Source organism: Hipposideros armiger, unplaced genomic scaffold (genome assembly GCF_001890085.2).
Source record: "Hipposideros armiger isolate ML-2016 unplaced genomic scaffold, ASM189008v1 scaffold_183, whole genome shotgun sequence".
In the NCBI taxonomy this organism is placed as follows: Eukaryota; Metazoa; Chordata; class Mammalia; order Chiroptera; family Hipposideridae; genus Hipposideros; species Hipposideros armiger.
Window position 1 is genome coordinate 780,753 of NW_017731533.1, and position 23,407 is coordinate 804,159.

The 23,407-nt window shown below is 38.7% G+C and overlaps 1 protein-coding gene and 1 pseudogene across 32 annotated transcripts in view; both read right to left on the bottom strand.

The window, feature by feature from the left end:
* Nucleotides 1–502: 502 nt before the first annotated feature.
* Nucleotides 503–1,773, bottom strand: LOC109388149 (sorting nexin-9 pseudogene; annotated as a pseudogene).
* A 12,216-nt stretch (nucleotides 1,774–13,989) lies between these two features.
* Nucleotides 13,990–23,407, bottom strand: part of CREM (cAMP responsive element modulator) — a 67,633-nt gene continuing 58,215 nt past the window's right edge. For 19 of the 32 annotated variants that reach the window (XM_019652621.1, XM_019652618.1, XM_019652620.1 and 16 more), the window contains 2 exons: nucleotides 19,703–19,859; nucleotides 14,621–15,131 (listed from right to left, as the gene is read on the bottom strand). In XM_019652621.1, the coding sequence (XP_019508166.1) occupies nucleotides 14,987–15,131; nucleotides 19,703–19,859 (302 nt within the window). In that variant the 3' untranslated portion in view covers nucleotides 14,621–14,986. Of the gene's footprint in view, nucleotides 15,132–19,702; nucleotides 19,860–23,407 lie in introns of all 32 variants that reach the window. The other 13 variants (XM_019652625.1, XM_019652622.1, XM_019652627.1 and 10 more) reach the window with 2 other exon arrangements.

Here is a 23,407-nt window from a genome sequence, read left to right on the forward strand (position 1 = left end):
TTTCCCTCATAATAACCAACTACCCAGCACTGTTTATGAAGTATGCCTCCTTTCCTCACTGACCACGTACCTCTGCAACCTGGAGGTGTGAAGGTTGCTCTCACGGTGGCTTGCCTTTGCACTGTTTTGGTGATCTTTGTGGAATCATTGTTCCTGGAGTTCTATGGGTCTGAATTAGGGAAGCTTCTCTCCAGAGATGATTTGCTTCTCCCCTGCAGCTCTGCTCAATGCCCCTCTCGACCCAGAACCCCAGTCCAGCATCCCGCCCCCAACACCCTGACCAAAGGTAAGTATTCCAACAGCAATACTGCTGTAGGCCTCTCCCACCCAAGGCAACCCGCTCCTCAGGTGGCACCTGCTGCACCCAGCTTGCATTCCACCCCCACAGGGGTGGCGCGTGGAGAGCGTGAGGACAGACATCTCCAGGGTCTAGTTGAATTGCAGTGGAAGGTCTCTCAGAGCACCTAAGAAAAGTCCAACCCATTTTCTATAAATCTATATACTAGATGTATGTGTGTGTATAATTTTTGTAAAAAATTTGCCCCATGGCCAGCAGCTCTTTCACACAGTCATCCATGGCTTTGATGAATTTACCAACAGCATCGCACCTCTGTTCTATTTGTAATAAGTCCAAGTCAGGTGCCTCTGGTTCCATGGTGGAAAATATCTAAACTCCCCACGAATGCATCTTTCTCAGCCTTCCTCTTCCCATTCTTTTTCATTTCAGAAATTTAGAAATTGCTGAAAAACCTCACTTTCTGAAACTCCTGCATGACAACACATCCTGGTCATCCATGAGCATTTTGATAAAATCTTCTTCAAAGCAACCTGCGATTTGCTTATCTGGAAGAGGAGGGATTGGAATGGCTGACCTAAACTTAACCAGGAGATGCTCATATAACCAGTCACAGTACTTATACCTGTGATGTACAGATCTATTAGTATCAGTAGGTGTTAACTGATATTCAATGTAGCTCATCAACCCATACTTTTTGGAGCCTTTCCCTGGGATCTGCTACCACACAGTCAAATGTAGAGTTAGAATAAACCCACATCGGGCCATAATCTGCTGTAATGATAGGAATTGTCTATGTGCTTTTTGCTAGTTGCTTGACCAACACACGCAGTTGCATTCCAGGTTTTGCAAATCCAGGAAATTTGTTAAGTGGCAGCTTCATGGAAGAGGTGCTTGCATGGCTGTTTCTGCATTGAGCACCTCCTGCTTTGGCTGACTCTGAATCCTTGAAGTAGGGAGATGATGACTTGGGGTCATCCCAGTTTTCATTCCAGTCATCACTGTCACCAGTTGCTGGTCCTGGTAGGCCTGGGGATGACCAAAAGCAGTGTCCCAGTTATTGGAAGTGTTTCTTTGGGCTGCAGCCCCCTCTGGCTTGGTTCCCCAGTCATCTGTGCTGTGCCAATTTCCAGACTTGGAAGCACTCCAGGCTGACCATGGGTCATTGCACTGCTGACTTGGTTATGACTCTTGGTAACTGATGAATTGGCTTGAGCAGTATTTGCTGAGAGGGAATCAAGGAAGGCTTGGTCAGCCATTGAATTTCCACAAGAAAATGGATCTTTTCCATGATTGGGCAAAATTTCAACATAGTCTGTACGAACAAGACCTCATTCTCCTTTGCTGTTTCTTCCTTCCAGCCATTCTCCACCAACATCCAGAATTTTAATTGTGATGAATTCTCCTTTATTAACCATCAGTTAATTATTTCCAGGTTCAGCAGCAAAATTATACATAACTGGACACTTGGTGGTCATGGTGGCAGATCTCCTGACCAGAATGGCCGTGGCTGTTGGCCTGAGGAAGGCGGGCGAAGGCAGCTATGGCTGGGTCCTGATGTAGGTATAGCAGCAGCACCACCACCTCGGCCCTGAGTCTGGGTTTTCAGCAACTCCAGCCACCACCTGCTCCTCGCTCAGCATTTCTTGTAATACAGGTCTTGTGGTGGAAAATTCCCTCAGCCTTTGTCTGTCTGGAAAGCCTTTATTTCTCCTTCATATCTAAATGATAACTTTGCTGGATATATTATTCTTGGCTGGTGATTTTTCTTTCAATATTTTGAATATTTGATTTCACTCTCTCTTATCTTGTAAGTGTTCTTGCTGAAAAATCTGATGATAATCTAATGGGGTTTCCTTTGTAGGTTACAGTCTTCTTTTCCCTGGCTGCCTTGAGAATTCTTGTCATTAACTTTTGAAGGTTTTAATATAATGTGTGTTGCAGAAGGTCTTTTTGCATTGAGACAATCAGGTGTTCTGTTAGTTTCTTTAATTCGAGGGTCCAGCTCTTTCCATATGTTTGGGAAAATCTTGATTATTTGTTTGAATAGCCTATTTGTTCCTTTCTCTCTTCTCCTTCTGGTATACCCGTTATTCTTATATTGCTCTTTCTAATGTAGTCAGATGGTTCTCGTAGAGTTCTTCCTTTTTTTTTTAAACTCTTGGTTCTCTTCTTCCACCTGAGTCATTTTTAGATTTCTATCTTCAATCACTGATTCTCTCTTCCACCTGGACAGCTCTATTTCCCATGCTCTGTAATTCATTCTTCAGCTCATTTATTGAGTTCTTCAGCTCCAGAATTTCTGTTTGGTTCTTTTTTATAGTTTCAGTCTCTTTAGTAAAGTACTTCTCTCGTTCATTGATCTTATTCCTGAGCTGATTGAACTGCGTTTCTCAATTTTCTTGTATCCCTTGAGTTTTTTTCAAAACTGCAATCTCCAACTCTCTGTCACTTAAATCAGTCTTCTATGTCTTTGAGTTTGGTTTTTGGAGATTACTTTCTTTCTGAGGTGTCCTGCTACCTTGGTTTATTCGTGGTACATGATGGATTGTTTCTCTACTGGGCGTTTGAAGTATTTAATTCTTTTTTAGATACAGTAAGTCGCCGACTTACAAACGAGTGTTCCAGAAGAATGTTTGTTAAGTTGGATTCGTTCATAAGTCCGACAAAGTGAATCTTATACACCTTTGACACAAATATACAATGTAAAGCCAATGGTTGAACGATTCATGTTATAAGAACGAGCGATGTCTACCATCTTTTCACCTCAGTCCAATATCTCAATTATTTTCACTTTTGTTTCCATGGTTATTGCTTTGAGCTTCATAGCAGTCCCCTTCACATCACCACTTCTTTTCCTCTTGCTTCTGGACATCCTGGGCCCTGATTGAGCACTCTACTACTGTACACAATCGCACCATACAGTAAGCACACAGCAGCACAACTGTGACAATGTCCGGCAGACATGTGAGCTACTTCTGCAATTTGTTCACATCTATGAATGTTCGTAATGCGAGGTCCGTTCCTAGCTGTGAAAGTTCGCAATTCAAACGTTCGTAAGTCAGGGACTTACTGTACTGTTTTGCTTTTAACAATTCAACAGGTTGATAAGTAGAGGTCTTTCTCTTCTTTCCAGTAGATGGTGCTATACTGCAAGTTTTTGTTTTCTCTTACCTGCACTACGGGGACTTCTGGGATCTCGATGGAGTGGTGTCCCCTCGGCCCTGGAAAATGCCCTGTATTCCACAAGAAGGTGGGCACCCTCTCTGTAACTAGGTCACCTTGGTCTGGGTACCATCCTGTGGTGGGATGTGGCAGGCAATGGAACTCCAGGCCTGTGAGTTTGCGGAGCTGCCTCCTTGTAACCAGAGGCTGTCAGCCACACTGTACTATCTAAGTAAGGTGTCCCAGCTAACTCTACCAGGTTCCTCTAGGTTCCGCCAAAATGGGTGGGGAGGAGTGGACCAGCTCATGCACCTGCGGCTTAGTTTTCTCCCTTGTACTGGTGGCTGCTAGACCAGGGCTGTCACACCTCTGTTCTGCATCTCTGCACATCACTGGGTTTAGCTGCAAGAGCACCGACCACTCAGGCCAGAATGTGGCTTCTGCCCCTCCAGCCCTCCGGGATGCTGAGTGTGAGCTGCAACCCCACACCTCTGTCCTTTCCTGACCTGCCTCCTCTACTTCAGGTGTCTCAGTGTGGGGATCTCTCACGTGTTGTGTGTTTAATTATAATTGTCCAATTTGTAACTTTAAGGGGAGAAACCAAGAGATCATCTAATTCTGCCTTCAATGCTGATGTCACTCTTCTAAATTAAATTTAATGTGTTAAGGTGCTTTAGAGTCCATTGCAATTGAGGAGGCCAAAGGGTGAGTGTTGTTGGATTTTTAGTTTGTTCTATTTTATTGATAGAAACCAAGCTTCTCAGGACCAGATCAACAGAAGTGACAAATGGCTTGGGCAGGAAGTAAGGTCCTTTGATTTAGATAGGCCTCACGTATAACCAAATCCTTGAGTGGTAAATATGATACAACAGAATCTTTTTTATTTTTTTAAAGATTTTATTGGGGAATTTGGGGAGGGAACCACGTTGGGGAATCGGGGAAGGGGAACCGACAAGTTGCTGTCCTTTTGTTCTTCAGTCTAGTTGTGGAGAATGTCGCTTCACTGGCCCATGTTGGTATTGTGATCATTTCGCTCTTGCAGGCTGAGGCAGCCTGCACTGGCCACTGGACGGCTGCTCAGGGTGCCTCATGGCAGCTCACGCTGGCTGCCAGCCACTCACAGTAGCTTATGGTAGCCCACTGTAGCCTACACCGTGGGCAACTCATGGCAGCCCAGCTCCAGGTCGAACTCTTGTTCACCATCTTAGCTGTAAAGGGCACAGCGTCACTGGTCCACATGGGATCCAAACTGGTGGCCCTGCTGCTCAGAGCTTGCGCTCCCAAGCAAACTCTTAACCAGCGAGCCCCTCAGCCGGCCCCCATAATGCTTTTTTAAAATGCATGTTTCATCCCCAAATGGGCTTAATAATAATGTATATAGACTTCATCCCCAAGCCCTATGTGTCAAATGTACTCAACCAAAGATTTAATAGTTTTGATTTTTTTCTCTCTAAGTGTGGCTCACTAAGCCTAGGTGCCTTATAAAGAAAATCAACAACAAAAAAACCAAACAAACTGCCCCCCAAACTTCAAGAATATAATTATTTCCTAGATATTATGAAATGCCCAAGCACTTAGTTACAAAAGACAGACTTCACCATTCTTTGTATCACAGCAGGCAAAATAAAACCAAATTAGTTGACTATGAATGAGCACGAACATCTTATGGGGGTGGTGGAAATATTCTAAATTTGGATTGTGGTGATGAATGCACAATTTGGTAAATTTGCTAAAACACATTCAATTGTATACTTCAAATAGGTGAATTTTATGGTATGTAAATTGTACCTCAATATAGTCACAGACACACAATTATTTGCAAACCTTCATATGACTACAGAGTGTTAGCAAAGACAGCCATGAAGGAATTTTACATAAATCTAATGTTTCAAGGAGGATGCCACCAACCACTAGATATAGCTTCGTTTCACTGCAGAAATTCCTTATTTCTGGGTCTCAGCTGCTTAAAGTTATCAAACACCAGAGTCAGGTATCAGAAAGTATTTTCAAATACTGGCTTATGCAAATTCACAATGATGGAATGTATCAAATAGTTTTATCCATGACATATAAAATAATTTTAAAATCTCACTTCACGATAATTTCCAATAAACAAGGTAGAAATTCATTTCTACCTGCAATATTAAAATCATTTAAAGCTAGTTTTAGACTAGTTATACAATCTACTAAACATATTATATAAATTTGATGACTATTATATTTTAAATTTTTTAAAAATGTCCTTTTTAAAGTACAACTTAAAAATTTCCAATCTAATTCCATTTCAGTTTGAAAAAAGGTAATCAAAACTTTTCAAATAAGTAGTTAAAATAGAGAAACCTTCTAAAAGGAGTGTAATCTCTTTTTTATTACTTAGTTCTTTCAAGAACATTAAAAATAATAAATTGGATTATGGGGGGTAAACCTTCTAATACACATTGAAAACTACAACCGTTTCAGGGCTGGCGATACTTCTCTTACTCAGTGCAGCCCCATTAAGAAGGGCAGAGGAAACTTGTGAGCTGGAAAGTTTTCCGTCAGTCACATTTTGAGCATGTTTAGACATAACTATGAGTGAAATAACATTTGTCCAAATAAAGTCTTTATGGGTCAAAATCCTAACCAAGGTTACCCAAATCAAAGTGGACACCCTTGTCTTCATCATAAGGCTAGTTTCAGTCTCAGGCCTGTTTGCTTTTGAATTCTGGTTAATACCAGAGGCAGTCTGAATGGATTCTTGGATTAATGACTTGAGTACCAAGAATCTAGAAACTGCTCATAGTAATAAAGAAAAAAAGAGTCTGATGGACCGTTACTAATATTAACTCTTCTCAGAAATTTGAGGGTCAACTGTTTCCTCACAGTATCACCAAATGTCAAGGTCAAAGTAGAGGAAACAGAGGTTCAGTCAGGTTCGGTTTACCTGCCGAAAGTGACATAGGGGGTTAATGGAAGAGCCGGGACGAGAATCCATGTCTCATGACTCTCAGCCATGAGTCCTCAATTAAACCATGCATCCATTATTCATTCTACACTTTACATTACCTGTAACATCGGTTTTTGTTTTCTTTCTGTAGTTCCTTTTACCCAGGATGATTTTTTGAAAAAATAGATAACCACTGCCTGACTCAAAAGCTTTAAAATGAAAGTCATGAGAGAGTGATATTTGGATGCTACATGCTGGAAGAGTATTCAAGTAATTAGTGAGGGTGAAAATGCCTTCTGACTAAAAAACTGCACAGCGAATCCTGATGTGCTTCGGTGAAGGAATTCTGTGCCGGCTTCCTTCCTCTCTCACCATGCTGGGCGCTCTGACCAACTTCCCTGCCCTTCCCCCATCCTATAAGAATTTCCGAAGCAGAAGCAACCAGGCATTTTATAACACAAGTCATGTTTCTTGACAAATAGGTGAGGCATGTTATATAATATATAACCTTGATAAAGTAGATTTGCTTCCTACCCTTCAAGGTCTAAATTCCGACAAACTCCAGCTGAGTTATACCAATTATTTAACATGGTTTAAATAATACAGATCTATACATGTCTGCAAAAAAAAAAAATCACACTGCCTAAAAGCTGCAACCTTCGTGACATCAAACGTATTTTTAACACTGGCTGGTTATGTGAGGAAAAGAATAGTAAAAATTCTGGTTGACTAAAGTAGTATGTATGTGTATTTATTTTTAAACGAGTTAATATAGAAATGGATTAATGTTCTAAAAATTGGAATTTCTAACATTCTCTTATTATTCGTAATTTCATGTATCACAAAAAGTCCCTGAATTTAAATTGTTCGAAGTTATATAACCTAAGTATCATTATTTCTAAACAATCACCAAACTGTGCCTTAATCTCAATTACATTTTCTTAATCTTTCAAGCTAACAAGACAAATACTGGCCTCAGCATATAGGATACAATACAGTACATTAAAAAACAAACAACAAAAAAAAAACTATGAAATTATGTGCTCCCCAACAATGAATGAAACACTTATTTTCCCCAGTATCATCAATAACTTCTGGTGATGGGATCATGCTCATCCAATCCTCATGAGGCCAACGGTCTGATCACAGGTTAAGAGAAGAACTAAAATGCCATCCATGATCCGAATGGAGTGACACCCACAGGTAGTATGGTGAACAAACTCCTTGACCTTGGTCTCATTTTCTATTGTTTTAACCTCCCAAGTATAAGCAATTCAAACAAAATTGGCAGTTTTACTGAGAAATGATTGATTCATTTTAAAGTCAGTGATTTGCTAAAAATATATGACCTGGAAGTAATTTTTAAGGTTCCTATATAAAATACTCATTCTATTGGCAAGTATCTGTGTACCTATATACTCTTGGAGGCCAACTGTCAGAGGGTTTCCAAATGTTGTCAAATTATTGCCCTCCCTCCCATAATATTCACCAGATATTTCCCAGAGTTACTACGAACATAAGTCACTAAAGCAGACCAGAGAAAGCTGCTTTTACACCTTACTCTCACGGGGCTTTGCCTTAACTTGAAGAGTCCACGGCACAACATACCACACATTGGTTTTGAAGTCTTCATAGACTAAGAATGTTTCAAGGAAAATAAGGAATTACAGAAATAGCACATGGTATATAAGGTTGTGGCTGTGACATTAAATATTCTTATGTGCTAAATAAATACGGGATATGTGCAGCCATTCAAGAGTATGCCTGACTTAGGGGAGAACTGGGTAAGGCCTGAGCTCAGATCTCAGTTCAGTGTTCTCCAACATTAGTGAGCTTCAAAACAGGCATGGAGCTGGTTAAAAATAGGCATCAAGATTCTAAATGTATGAAATGCCAACTACAATAAACATATGGGCACACTCATGTTCTCCTCTATCTAAAAAGCCCTTTTTCATTAAGAACCTCCTTATTTGAGTTACGTATGTCCTCAAAAGTGTACTAAGAGTTACTGTTTCAGAAGAATTTAAATATCCACTGGTCTGCCATAAGTCAGTGCTTCTCAGAGCTCACCAAACATTAAAAAGCAAGAATGATCATAAGTCTTGTTAGAAGCCATTTATTTGTTCTAGAAACCATTGTCCCTATGTCATATATCCTTCATAAACTAGTGCTGTGATTGATCTGGCAGGGTTCTCTGTCCTCTCATTGTTTCAAGGAGACCAGATGGGAGTTTTGCACAATGAGTGATAGGGTTTTCCTTCCAGGGTTTCCATCTATTCAGACCACATGGCAAATAAATGCTTTCTCAGAAAGCTATGCTTTCACCAAAAGCTGGTTGAAATCCAGTTTATGGAAAAATAGAAACATCATGGTAATATAAATATTACTACACTAATAGTAAGAGGCCCAAGTCTCTTTCTACTCTCTGCATTGCCAATAATTATCCATATTTAAGTAATTCAACCTGAAATTTGGTTTCCTTGTCTATAAAATTAAAGGAGTAAATTATACTTTTATGACCTCTTTTAGATCAAAGATTGTATTTCAATGTGTACAACTGGAGCTTTGATAGTCCTATAGTGAGCCCTTCACCTGTAGTCATTTTCTCCTGACCAGTATCAGTTTTTAAAAACCAGAGAGAAACTAGCACATGCCTTTTGTTCATTAGAACAGGGAAAATTTCGGTATTCCTAAACCTAACCACTTGGAACCACAGCACTCTCCTTCAGCTGCCACACCTCCCTGGGCCACTGCCAAAGTGCACGTGCCCCGTCACAGCCCTGCCTGTGGGTCCTGCCTGGGTGAGAGCCTCCAGGACAGAAGCATTGTACTCCCTGCCCAGTTGTACTCTTCGTCCTGAGCTCTAACAGCTCTATGACCTTGGAGACTTCTCCAAGCCTGTTTCCTCATCTGCAAAATGGGGGTAATAATGAAAGCACCAACACTTGTTGGGTTATGAGAATTAAAGGTAGTAAGTTCCATATGGCGCACAGCATGGTGCCTGGCACAGGGTAAGCACTCAGTAACTAGCAGGAACATTTTTTTTGTCACCCTGTATGGTTATAGCACTCAGATAACTCAGTACCTAACTGAACAAAAGTCCATGGAAGAATGGGGAGTCAGAGTTGCCACAGCCCCTGGTCCTCCTTCCGGACTTATTCTTACTAATGTAATCTCACTTGCTGATTTCATGAACATGCTGACTCCCTATGTCTCTCTAGAAACTCTACATCATATGGCCCTGAAGATGGGACAGTAATTTAAGGAAACATGCTGCATAATCAGTAAATTAAAAGTATCTATTTCACAAAAATAGAAACTGGTAACTGGCTACCCTGAGGACAACTGGGTGGCTTGGAGTCAGGGATTGGAGATTGACTTTTCATTGTATACCATTTTCTTTTGAATTCTGAACATCAATTATATCTAACCTATTGGGTTGTCAGAAAAGTCATGACGCATTTTTGCAATGAAAAACAGAAAAAATACATCATGACTTTTCCGACAACCCAATATATTAAAAATATTTAACATGTTGATTTTGAAAAGTTAAGACACAAATTGTGTTTTTAAAAAGTTATACCTCCATTATGAGAGCTGGAAAGCTCCCTTCAGAGTGTCTGAGTGCCCTCTGCTGCTGTCTCACCCATGTACCCCACAACTGGAAGGGCATGGGAAGATGCCATGAGAGGACAGAAAAGGGGGGAAATCTTTTTGGTTTCAGATAATTCAGGTTTTGACTAGTTTCTGCACAAAGGAACCAAAGGAATTCCTAGTGTAGATTTGGATCAGGGCTTTAGCTCCAACTCCAATCTACTGACCAGGGAAAGTAAAAGCCTGAATTGAAAGAACAGAGGGCAAGTGACAGAGAGAAGAGAGAGAGGGAGGAAGGGAGGGAAGGAGGGAGGGTGGGAGGGGGGAGGAGAGAGCGCGTAGTCCAAAATTACTCATGCTGGTTTAGCCTTCGATGCTGTTTTTCACAATACTTTTTTTAAATAAAGATCTGAAAAAAACTCTGCATCCTGTTGAAAATTAACTACTTAGAAATAACAATGGTTGCATTTTATTTGAGCAAGTACAATCTAATATAACAAAGTACAGTTTTCTCCTTGTATTTATCGTTTTCCTCTCTGATGGAATTATGTGTCAGTATGTGAAGAGAATGGCCCTGAAATATCTTAAATCTCATTCTATGTAAGCTATTATTACACAGTAGCCCATGGTAAAATGGGTTTTTAAAGAACAAACACTGTGTTAAAAATACATTTGGAATCCTAAAATGTATAAATATGAAACATACTTATGAGAAAATGGATTTACATAGAAAAAAGCTACCCAGAAAGCATAAAGATTAAAATATACCATGTTTAAGTAGTTCAGTATCAGGCCTGTGTCTATAGGATGACCTTAGCAAAGACGAGGCACGCTAAGTTTCTGAGGACCGCAGTCTACAATTTTAACAGTAGTCATGAGGTCATGGCTAGCCAACTGGCAACAGCTCTGCTTGTCTCAAACATGCCCAGATTGCTTAATAGTTTTGATTGTAGTATAGAAAAACACTGTGTTGGTTTCACAAATCCTCATGATGTAGTATTTTAAAGGTGCACCTTAGGCACACAGGAAACATGTACTGGAATGTTACTTTGAAGAAAACTGAGAAGTGTGGCTGCCAGTGGGAAAGGTCCTCAGTTTCAGGCAAGCATAGTGCTCAGGCACATTTAAATACATAGCAGGAGTTCATTTCCTTTCTTTTCCCATTTCGAATGATTTAACATCATCAACTACCTAGTTTAATATGAAAAGGTGGTGTAATCCCATGATTCCGGATCAGTCATTTCTATATCCAAAAATCCACATTCTGAAACTTTTAAGATTAAAAAAATGCAGTGACAGCTCTAGATTCTACACAACACTGTTGTACAAGATGTGCAATGTTCATGCAACTTACTGCTGCTGTGTTCAGCGAGGGTTTGTAGGCAGTATCTGCTGGAGTCAGAACGGAGAGCTACAAAATCATGCTATTTCAGTAGCAAAAGCTTTGGTTTCAGGGACAAATTAGATGAGCAAGAATTGAGTTCCTGTGCACCTTTGAGAGCTTAGCTGACGCCCCAGCTCTCATAGGCTGCTCCTAACTTCCAGAGCAGGGCAGGCGCTCAGACATCATCAGGATGGCAGCCATTTTGTCAGTGGCCCACACACCATTCTTCCAGAACCCGTTTTATTCAATATTGATGGCCACATGCTTCACAGAAGCCTGGAAACCCTCCCAGTCCCAGGGGTTGAATCTTCACTAGTAATCCAGTGCTTTTAATTCCATCCTCCTTGCCAGTGACTGGTGGTGATGAAAATCTAGCTAGTGTGGCTCAGAGGGGATCTGTTGCTGAAGGTCCTTTGTGCAAGTTGTCCTTACTCTTAAAACAGGACAAAAGAAAAGGTGCCACCTGTCCCCTCTCGGGTGCCTGCAAGTGGCAGCAATATTAGGATGGGAGAACCAGCCTAAGCAGGGAGAACGATGGGAAGGAAGAATCTGGTCATGATGCCGTGAAGTCACTAAATTAAGCAACCCTGGGATTTCCTACCTCTGGGCTTATTTTGTGAGTTAAAAAAATGTCCTTATTGTTTACAGCACTGGGGAGAGGAAGGGACACATGGTATTTTTGGCCCCAAGTAATCAGACGCAATCCCCTTCCAATGAAATGACCACTTTAAGTGGAGTATACAGAAACACGCATGCACACAACTCGTTTTTAAACTGAACTAATTCTTGTGTGAGCACTAACTTGACCTTCTCCAGCTCCTAAATTCAAACTCCTTGAAGTAGAGTGCACGCTCTCATTCCTTGTCTAGAGGACCCTTCTCCCCAGCACCATCACTTACTTCAAGGCCAGTTGAAAGTCTGCCACCGACAGAATAGTTTCTTATGGAATCCCTGCCTATATCTTTCTCTAATTCTAACACATAGCATTTACTACGTCTAACTTTTTACTTCTTGTCTGCTGATTCTTGTGTCTCCTTCTCAGAGTCTACCACTGAGCACACATTTGATTTAGTGAATGAATGAATGACTGACTGACTGACTGAGTACAAAGCATCATTTCCTTCACTTGAAACTTGGGGAGTTTTTCTTTTCCTTTTTTCTCCCTTGTCTTCTTTCCTCACCTTACTTCTCTGTAGAAGAAAAGACAAAAATTGAGATAATAGAAATTCAGAGCTCTGACTCTGAAGGAAAAATAAATTTCTAAAGAAAGCCCATTGGGCCGGCCAAGTGGCGTGTTGGTTAAGAGCTGGCTTGGGACGCCAGCTGAGCGCAGCAGGGCCCCAATTTGGATCCCACATGAGGGCCAGTGACACTGCCCTCTACAGCTAAGATGGTGAACAACAGCTCGACCTGGAGCTGGGCTGCAGTGAGTCGCTGGAAACGGCGTAGGCTGCAGCCCCTGCGGCAGTGGGCTGCCATAAGCTACCGTGTGTGGCCGGCAGCCAGCATGAGCGGCCAGCAGCCAGTGTGAGCTGCCAAGAGCCCCTGTGAGCTGCCGTCCAGAGGCCAGCAACCGATCTGCCTCACCAGGGAAGAGCGCAATGATAATACCAACATTGGCCAGTGAAGCAACATCCTCCACAACGAGACTGAAGAACAAAAGGACAGCAACTTGTCTGTTCCCCTTCCCCGATTCCCCAGCGCTGTTCCCCTCCCCCAAATCCCCAATAAAATCTTTAGGGGGGGAAAAAAAAAAAGAAAGCCCAAAATGGCACACCCTGCCTTCTGGGAGTTACAGGTAAGTGACAGAATTATGAGGATATAGTGGGAACAGCAGTTAGATGCTACAGAAATGACGTCCTGATTCTGTACCTCTCTATATGTACCAACCAGTGCCACTATTGAAACTAGAGGTGGGGTGGGGACATCCTTAACAAATCAGAAGTTATAGTAGAAAATATAGCAGAGTCTAGCACATAGACGGCCTTCAACAAAGGTCTCATGAATGAGAGATGGCATAGTATCACATGGTTAGGGCTTTGGGTTTGTACCTTGAAGCTTTTTATTATAAACACAGAATGAAATGTAGATACCAATAATAATGCCGCCGCCCCAATGTCATGAACTTCATCTGAATGTGCTTACATAAAAATGTTTGATCTCATGTAGACTTCAAGCTGTTCCGAAGTGGAAAATAAAATCTTGGGTTGTTTTGTCTTTACTTTAAAACTCCTATGGCTGTTAGCTAAAACTCAAACTAGAAGACCATTGGCAGATTTCAAGACCATGTGCAGAAAGGCCTGCTCCGTCACACGAGCTGAACCTCTAAGAGCTGCTCTTTCATATTACAGCTCTGGGGTCATCCTTCTGAGGAGACGGCAGAAAGAACATTTGCTGAGATCATGATTTCAGTGTGGAAATCAGCTTGCGTACCCTTTAAGGTATGCAAATACAGTTCTAACTCTTAACTTTTAACTTGTTCCAGATGTTAACAACTAGTTGTAAACTTTCATTAGGTAATATCAAACCGACACTAAGAACTTCTGCAAGATCTTTTATATTACACAGTATAGTAAAAACTGTAGAAAATGTTGAAATAGTTAAATGACCACCAAACACTACACGTGTAACCAACATGGTTCTATTAAAAACGCTCTCCAACTATGGCATTCAAAGACAGCAATACAATATTTTCTTTACAAAGCAACTAATATAAAAATCTGCAAATGCCATAAATTCATCGGCTATTATTTTCATAGAAGCATGTCATTAGATTCTTTCAATTCTTTCTCTTTCAATTCTCTCCAGAGGTATTTTTTGTGGTTTACTTTTATTGTACTACTGGATGCATTATCTTTGATCATCCTTTCCTAAAATGACTTTTAAAAGACCTGCAAAAAATTTTATTGCATAGGACACTATTCAGGACACAGAGATTGGGAACTGCAAATATGTGGCATTGGAACAAGTCTTACAAATATTGCATTTTAAAAATTTGTTACTCTTTTTTTACAGTTTGTCTCTTAAAAAAATTGAAGGTACAGCTAAGAGTTAACTACGTACAGTGAAGCATTGTAGGAATGTTAGCGATTAGAGAATGTGATGAATGATACAAAGGAAAAAAGCCATAATTCTTGCTGGCTATATATTGTATTGCCTTCAAAAGCAACTGTACATGTTGTAATCAGTTCATAATTAAATATTTCTACTAATCTGCTTTAGGAGAGCAAATGTCTCTCAAGGTTTCAAGTTCCTCTATAAGCTTCTTGTTCTGAACTTCCAGCACTGCAACTCGACTCTCCAGACATTTTACATATTCTTTCTTTCGACGTCGACATTCTTTAGCAGCTTCCCTGAAAAAAAGTAGAAGCAAAAGGGCAAACAAAACAATTTTGCATGCTATTGACAAAGAGACTAACGTAAGCTCGGTACACGTGATCATGGTTGCATTCCAACTCTTGGAACAACACTTCCAATTCAATTTCAAACACTAAGCCAAACTGGATTCTTAAGGGTCACAAATGTCCCTTCCACGCGTCCACATGGCAATTAGTAGAACTGCTGCATCTCCTGCCTTGATTAGAGTTCCACAGTAAACAAGGTCCAAGTCAAAGAAAGACAGTTACTCTGCTTTATGGCAATAAAGATCTTTGAGGGCCTTGAGTTCCTCAATGAGAGTCTTGTTTTGGTTTTCAAGCACAGCCACACGATTTTCAAGACATTTGACATATTCTTTCTTCTTCCTGCGACACTCCCGGGCAGCTTCCCTGGAACCAACACAAGGCAAATGACTCAGGAACAACCTCTCAGCACACTCCAGAGGAGCTCAGTGAACTTTGGTCCCCTAAACGCAACAGCCAATCAATCCTAGGTAAGGTCTGTACAAAGCCACACAACAAATGTACCCAAGCACATGCCTTTTTGTAAGGTGACTCTAAGACAACAGGAACAACTGGAGAGCACAGTTTGCCCAGCATTCCTCGTAAATGGTGTTTCCTTAGGGCACACATTCCATAATAACAGTGACCAGAGTGGTTTTCCGTAACCTAAAACAATAGGACCACATCCCCAGGTGGAATTTCTACAGAAACATTTACAGATCCTTTCAATTCTCTTAGTTATTTCTGTCCACTATAAACTACATATTCCATCACAATGAGTTAACTGTATTTGATCAAAACTGATTAGAAAAATTAATCTTCGGTAACCTTAAATGTCAACACTGGCGATTTTCATTCTTCAAGACTAAATCAGTGAAACAAATAAGATCAATCACGACTGCAAGAATCAGTTTATTGGTTAGAAAACAACATGGAAAACAATATAAAAATGACAATAAATGAATCATAAATCATGCACATTTTTATAAACCAAAATGGACTCCGCTTCTGAAAATTAAAGGGTACATAATACAATACTCAATAATTCAGACGATTTAAATCCAGGAATGTGAGAACACCACAATTAAAATCATGAAAAGGAAGCTACTGAATAACTCAAGACTGTTTTTACTTCAAGACTGTTTTCTCATCACATGCATTCACTATCCAATATACTGAATTTTAAAGCACTGTAGCCATGCCCAAAGGAAAAAACAGACCAGCAGTCAAAGCAACAAACACAAACAGATGAGTTAGTCATTTTCATGCAAAACCCCACCAAAAAAACCCAATAACTACAACCAACATTTTCTCTCTTTCTCCTTTTTTTCAGGGTGAGAGGAGGTGGCAACTACATAATTTAATTCCTCTACAGAATGTACCCTCTGTTAACAGCTTTATTTTGGAGTATTCAGTTCAGAAAACTATCTTTGGGGTATCCTTCATATCAAAAAAGCCTACATTGAAACATAATTCAAATATATTTTAACAAAAGTTTTGTTGAATGTCTAAACACCAGCTCTGTCATGCCAATTAGCTTTGGCAATTCTGAACTAGGAGTGATGCGTAAAACAGATATGGCCAATACTTTTATTTTTAGGATAGTTGACCCTTACCAACAATTGGTTATCTGTGTTTCCTCTGTGGGAAGCAAGAGTCAGCAGAAAAGAGACCTTGAAATCCCAATGAATTGTAGAAAAGATCACCCCCTACTTCCTAGCTGAAAACAATGCACTCACCCTGTGAACTCAGAGTTCTCAGATTTCTCAACTGGTTAACAAAAAAGTAACAAATGTACAAGCGAACTGAATCTGATAAGTACAGATTAATTTCATCTAAATGATGCACAGGAATAAGTTAAGAATAAACCCTAGCAAGCTTATCAATTTTCCAGTTTGGGAACACAATTCAACTCCTCCACAAAGGAACTAATATACATTCATGGATAGCACGGTTTTCATGAGTAAATCATTATATTAAATTCTAGACCTGGAAGGAGGATAATCATTTTATAAAATGAGCTACCATTAAATGAAATTTTAAATATCTAATAGCAATGTTGTGGGATGTTTAATTTTAAAAATTTTATTTACCAAGGAGTACTATTTATTGTAAATATCCATACTTCACATTTCATGTGTGTGAATGTGTGTTACCAGGGTCAAATGTTCTAAGCACAAAGCTTTAAACGATCACACTAGGAGATGGCACATTCCTAAGGACTTCTCAGCTATGGAAAACACCTGTTTCTTCTATTAATAGTTAGCTCAGTTTTCAGGCCCTGCATTTGTCTGAATATAATATCCTCAACACGGAGAGAGAAATACATGGCAAAGAGGAAAAGCTGACCAGGCTGTAAAGAAATAAAAACTGCAGCCAGATTTGTAGAAATATAATTAAGTACCTGTTATAAATGCCAGCCAAAGAAAAGAGAAAATATATAAAAGTTCTTTCACATTAATAAGTAAAACCTACATTCTTTCCATGAAGTTAAATCTGAAGCATACACTGAGGTCTTTTTTGAGGTTACTCTGGTGTTAGTGCAGTGGACAGACTCTGGATAAACAGCCTGATTGCATATCCAGGTTCTGTCCAGTTTGCGATATTAACCAACTTATTATGTAAACTCTCTGAATCTCAGCTCCTCATCCGTAAAGTAAATAACCAGACCTATTCTCATGTGACAGTTAAAGAAACAGTAGAAATAAAGCACTTAAAACTTGCATATGGTACCTACTCAACAGATATTGAACCTAATAGCCATTTATCATTTGCTTTTCTCTTGTCTTGCTCTGACATTGAGATTTGGAAAGCCAAAATAGACCCTTCTTAGGATCCCTTGCAGCTAGAGATATTAGCTACTTGTAGTCAATCAACTATAGGTCAAAGTTGCTGGCAGGGTCTTCCAGGAGGGGTCACATTCAACCAGCCTCCGGTTTTAGCTCCAGCATTTCTCCCTTGTTCCTGACGGATGCAATGCCTGGGAGGTGTGGCAGCCATGCTGTGATCATAGGGACGAATGTCACACCCTGGAGATGACAGAGCAGGGAGGAGGAGCCTGGGTCCTTGATGACACTGCTGAGCCTGTGTTCTGGCTGCACAGGCCTTGGGACTGGCAATAGAAGATCAAAATGCAACCTTCATGGTGAAGCCTCCATTCCCCTTAGTTATTTAGAGCCCAAACACAAATGCTATCCAATAACTAACTAATTTTTTTAAAACCCAAAATTTTATGATTTTTCTTCTCTCAGAGAGATCGCATATGCATGTGTAGGAAGCTTGGGGCATGGGCATGTTTATAGGAACCCACTGCCTAATATTTTATCTATTTCATTTTGGTAATTCTGACAACATTTTCTAATGTAAAAATAAAGGTATAAAATGACAAAAGGGAAATCAGAAGGCTACTTGCCTAGTCCTTCCTTTTTATTTTCTTTGGGAAAATAAGACACTGATGAACACTTTTACAGTTTGCATTATCATCACACTTTACATTTCCAAACTGAACTTCACAATGTACATTCTATGACCAGAGAGGCAATCATATGTATAGCTCCTAAAAGTGCAGTTTTAAAGTATCCATCCATATTCCTCCACTAGATCCAAGTTAGGGATCTTTCTTAACAATGCCTCCATAAAACAACTATGATACTATGTGAGCCCCACCCACTCAGCCCCTTCAGAATTTCTGAGCAAAATGCTGATGATGCAAAATGTGAATCCAGCATGACTTAGTAAACCTGGAACAACCACTGGTAAAGATGTGCGTACCTAAAGATGCTATTTCTGGTAATCTGTGAAGTTCTCCAGGGTACAAAACTCCATCTAGCGATCTATGATAACGAATAAACTCAGGAACTATATCCAACTTAAGGAGTCCTATAATATATCAAATTGTGACATTTAAAAGGCTGTCAGTAAACTGAATAAAGCTGCTACTGCTTCACCCGCAGTTACAAACGACAGTGATGAACTCAGCAGTTATCTCTCAATTTTAGGAGCTAAGAAGCCACAATTTCGACATTAACTAGGTTGCTAACACCTAGTAAGTTAACGACCACCAGGTGGTTCCAATCATAGGCAAACACATGATCCCATCTGAAATGTTTTGTTTTCTTACAATGAGGACATTATTCAACATTTAGAAATAAGGTGACAAGGCTACTGGGAAAACTCTTAGAATACTCTTATTCTGTGCATTTTGAAAATCAGATTAATTTATACCATTTGAAACCAAGAAATGAAAACTGAAAACCAAGAATATGCCAACTAGATTTAAAAAATAATTTTGGAAAATGGCATTTGTGATATATTGCTGTTTAAAAAGTAAAATTATAGAGATATGGTGCAAGAATAAGAGAGAGAATGAGAGACTGCAGGCTGGGAAACATATACTATAATATTAGTAGGTATCTCTAAGTGGTGGGGATATGGGTAATTGTAATTCTGTTGTTTTGTACTTGCATTTGACTAGAATTTATCAGAATAAAGATGTATTTCAGTACAATAGAGAAAAACAAAGTTACAAAATAGATAAAAGGAAACTACATGTAAAAAACTTAGAAAATTCTTAACTCACACTTAAAATTTATTTTGCTCATAAAGAAGCTAGAAAATTATACTTATCACCTAAATTCACAAAGTAAATGCCAAGTACAAAATAAATCTTTATTTGTAATAAGGTCCTTCCATTATCATTAAAAAAAAATTAATGTGTCTTTTAGACATCACTCTTACAACACACAGAGCTGCATTCTCCTGCTGATGAAATGGTTTCATGGTTAGGAACTCTATCAGAGAATCTAATTATCATCACACGCAGAGCACAAACCCACATAAAATGCCACTTAACAATGAATTTGGGAGAAATAGGAAAAGTAATGTTTTTAAAAGCCCCACAGTAGCAAATTATGTGTCCTATTAGTAAGTGGTTGCTGATTTCTAGTGAACCGTCTTACCTGTTTTTCATTAGCCTCAGCTCTCGTTTGCGTGTGGCTTCTTCTGCGAGTTGCTGAGGGCTATGCAAACTTCCTGGTGAGGCAGCCATCACTACTCCCTGGGGCAAACCAGTAGTAGGAGCTGGGATCTGGTAAGTTGGCATGTCACCAGTGGCAGCTGCAATAAGCAAAATATGACACACTTACATAAACAATTTACAACTTGATATTTTATATAAAATTGACCTGGGAATAACATAACCCGTTTTTACAAGCCACAAAAGGTGATCTTACTAATGTTTTAGATGATTATTCTGAGCATTATGGAAATCTTAGGTCAAAAGATCTTCTTCAAGCACTTGGAACAATGATATTCAGCATGCTCTACACATTCAAGGTAAAAAATTGCCCTAATGCATTTTAGACAGGTCTTTATCAAAGGCTAAAGTAGAGAAGCTCTTCAACTGAGAGTTCACTGAGCCTAAAATGGGTGGTGTGCTGATGAATGTTTAACCACCAGCTCTCTGGGGCAAAAAACCCGGAGCTGGAGCATCTGTCGATTCCCACGATGTAAATACTTTCACCGTGGCCAATTTCAAGCTACCAGTGGGACCTCACTGAATGTGGAGCTGAGAAGACATACACACCATACAGATAAAATTGATGTAAACAACCTCAAGAGTATAGATAGTTAGAAATGATGAGTTTGAGCATTTATTAACATTATTTAAAATGTAATTTGTTAAATATATTTAAATTTTTTAATAGTTATTTTAATGAACAGTTCACAAAAATCCTACAAATTTAAAAATCGGCTGTAGCAAATCAGTGGGAGCTGGCTCTAGCAGACCACTGCAAAAATTTTAATTACGCAGAACATCTCTATCCAGTTAAACAGATTTTCCTATACCCTATATCATACCTGTAACAGTCACCTAATGTCTTTAAGTGCAAGTTCTATACCTGAAGATGACTGAGGTACTGGACAGAAAATATCAGCTCACTGTATTTTTATTTAAAAGCAAAAAATAAAAAACAAAACAGAAAAGTTCACTTAAAACTGGTTTCTTTGGGAAATAATTTTTGTCTATTTTAGGTTTCTTGGGATAATAATACATTCCTAAATTTTCATTAAAAATATTTTCTAATTATAGTATATCATAGTTAAATGAGATTTAATAGCTATTTAGTATACAAATTGAATACTAAAAGTCCTCAGAGGGTCCTAATTTATATTCAAAAATGTGTATATCTACTGCAATAAATAGCTTCCTAGGAAAGATAGGTGGATTTAAGTGATGAAACATGTTTCTATCACCAACGTTTCAACTTTGAGAAAGTATGGTCCAGATTCAACTTGATATTCTGATGACATATTACAAAATACATGCTCTCTCAAAACTGCAAGAAAATGATTTTAAGTTATTAAATCCTATAAAAATTGGTCTGAACCAAATGCCAATCAAAATATGAAACACATTGTTTCTATATTTCATTAAAATGTATTATACCCATTAAGTAAGAACCGAAATTTTACTCAAAAGGGGGACAAAGACTTTTTTCACGTAAATGGAATATTACCACTGAAACTAGCCAAGCAGTTTAAAAGGTTAATCAAAAATTGATTTATATGTTTCTTTTTGGGTAAATGACAGGTTTCCACTCCCCACCCCAGGTTCAAGAATTAGGTGAAAGAATAAAATAAAAATATGGCTTTGGGGCAAAGTCACTTAAAGGTCTTTACAAGATTAATAAAAATAGCATTTATAAGATTGTACTACTTCTGCCTTCCATAATTTAAGAAACTATGGTGATAAGTAGTAACTGTGGTAAATATAATGATCACCAACAAAATCTCTATTAATAAACTTGGGGAACTCTTAAATTTGTTTTTGTGACTATTTAAAATACTGTGTACACAGATGTCTCGTTATATGTCATAGGAAACTGTATAGCTTTGAAATATTTAGAAAGAATTTTAAAGTCGGTTCTAAACTGTTAATAAAGACTTTTTAAAAACTATTTTAATTATATTGTCAGAGGAGATGGAATGGAGCATAGAATTAATAATCCTCTCTTTTCTTTACCCACATTCAGGGAAGAAGGTTATGGTATAATAAAGGTTGAAACAATGGAGCAGCTGGGTGCTACACAGGCTTTCTAAAACTGGAACAATAGCCAGTGACGAAGGAGAAGTTTCCGTGTCATCATGCTGACATTTGCAGGCAGCATAGATGCAGGCCTGGTATAGGGTTGTTCTTGCCAAACACTGCTCATAAATTAGTGCAATAAAATAGAAAGGTCCAGAAGGGTTCAAAATACTCTCTAGTTTTGTATACATCTGCTTTTTTTTCTGTACTCAAAGTTAGAGCAGGATGTTTAGGGCATACAAAAGTTAGTTTAAGAGGATCCATTTTTTAAAAAAGAAACAAAGACAGGAATATTTCACAGATGAAAAAGAAAGTTCACTCATTGGTGTTAGAACCAGAAATGGTTCTAAGTTTTTGCCTGTTTCCAAAAGCTGAAGCCACCCTCCAAGGACCAGATTTGGCACCATGAAGGATAATGGCAATTCCAAAAGAAGCACTCCTAGAACATTCTAAGCAACAGCTCAGAAAAAATATCACTTTAAGACAATAAGTTGTAAGGGGTGATATATTTGGATGTATTAGCTCTCGAATGTTAGCTAACAAACTGGATTTTATTATTTTTCAGGCATGCTATATGTTCATTTTATCTTCAACAAAAATCAGATTGTAGCTCACTATTAGTTCAAGCCAGAAGTATGAATTGATGTAAATTAGCGGGAATCAGTATAAATTTCTGTAATAGCCCAAAGAATCTATATGATGGTACCCTTCTAATGGTCACTGAATAAATATCAATAAATTCCACATATCAAAATATGATCTTATTAGTAAATACATTAAAAAGATATGGGCAAAGAAAAGCTTTTGTTTTAAGGAAATCCAAATGTCAAAGTTTTGTTTTTGAAACAAGTTATAAAAAAGTTTTTATATAAAAGTTAGCTTCAGTTTCTAATATTATGAATTTGGTGGTAATTTAAAGCATTAGATACCTAGGATCACAGTTCAAAGAACCACCCTTCATTTTGATGGCATGTTCTTATCCCTGTACTGTTATAAAGGCTAATTCCTGTTCCATTTAACTATTGGGTTGTCGAAAAAGTCATGACGCATTTTTGCAACGAAAAACACAGAAAAAATACGTCATGACTTTTCCGACAACCCAATACTAAAGGTGCCCAAGTTATTTTTTATTCTAGAATTTCATTATATAAATTATTTCTGAAAATAAATGGGTCATGAGTGGGGGCTTTAAACTCACGACTGAAGAAATGTACTAATAAAAAAGATACACTAATTTTATTCTAAGGCAGCAAACTCTTTAGACAAGTCAGGGTGTCTATTTTACCTTGGTACCCCTAGAATCTAGCACAGTATTTGGCATATAATGGGTGCTTGGTGAGTTTATTTGAGCACTATGAAGTAAATATTGAACTTCTCAGGGTTTTGCACAAGCCCATCTGGAATGTTTTAAATAAGCAATCTTATTATTGTAAGACTATTATTAGCTACTATTATAGCTAAATCTTTAACACTAAGACATGGAAAGCCCTAAAAGATGCTATCCATCTATTCAAACTGGTCTTTCTTTTAAAGATTTTTATTGGGGAATTAGGGGAAGGGGAACAGATAAGTTGCT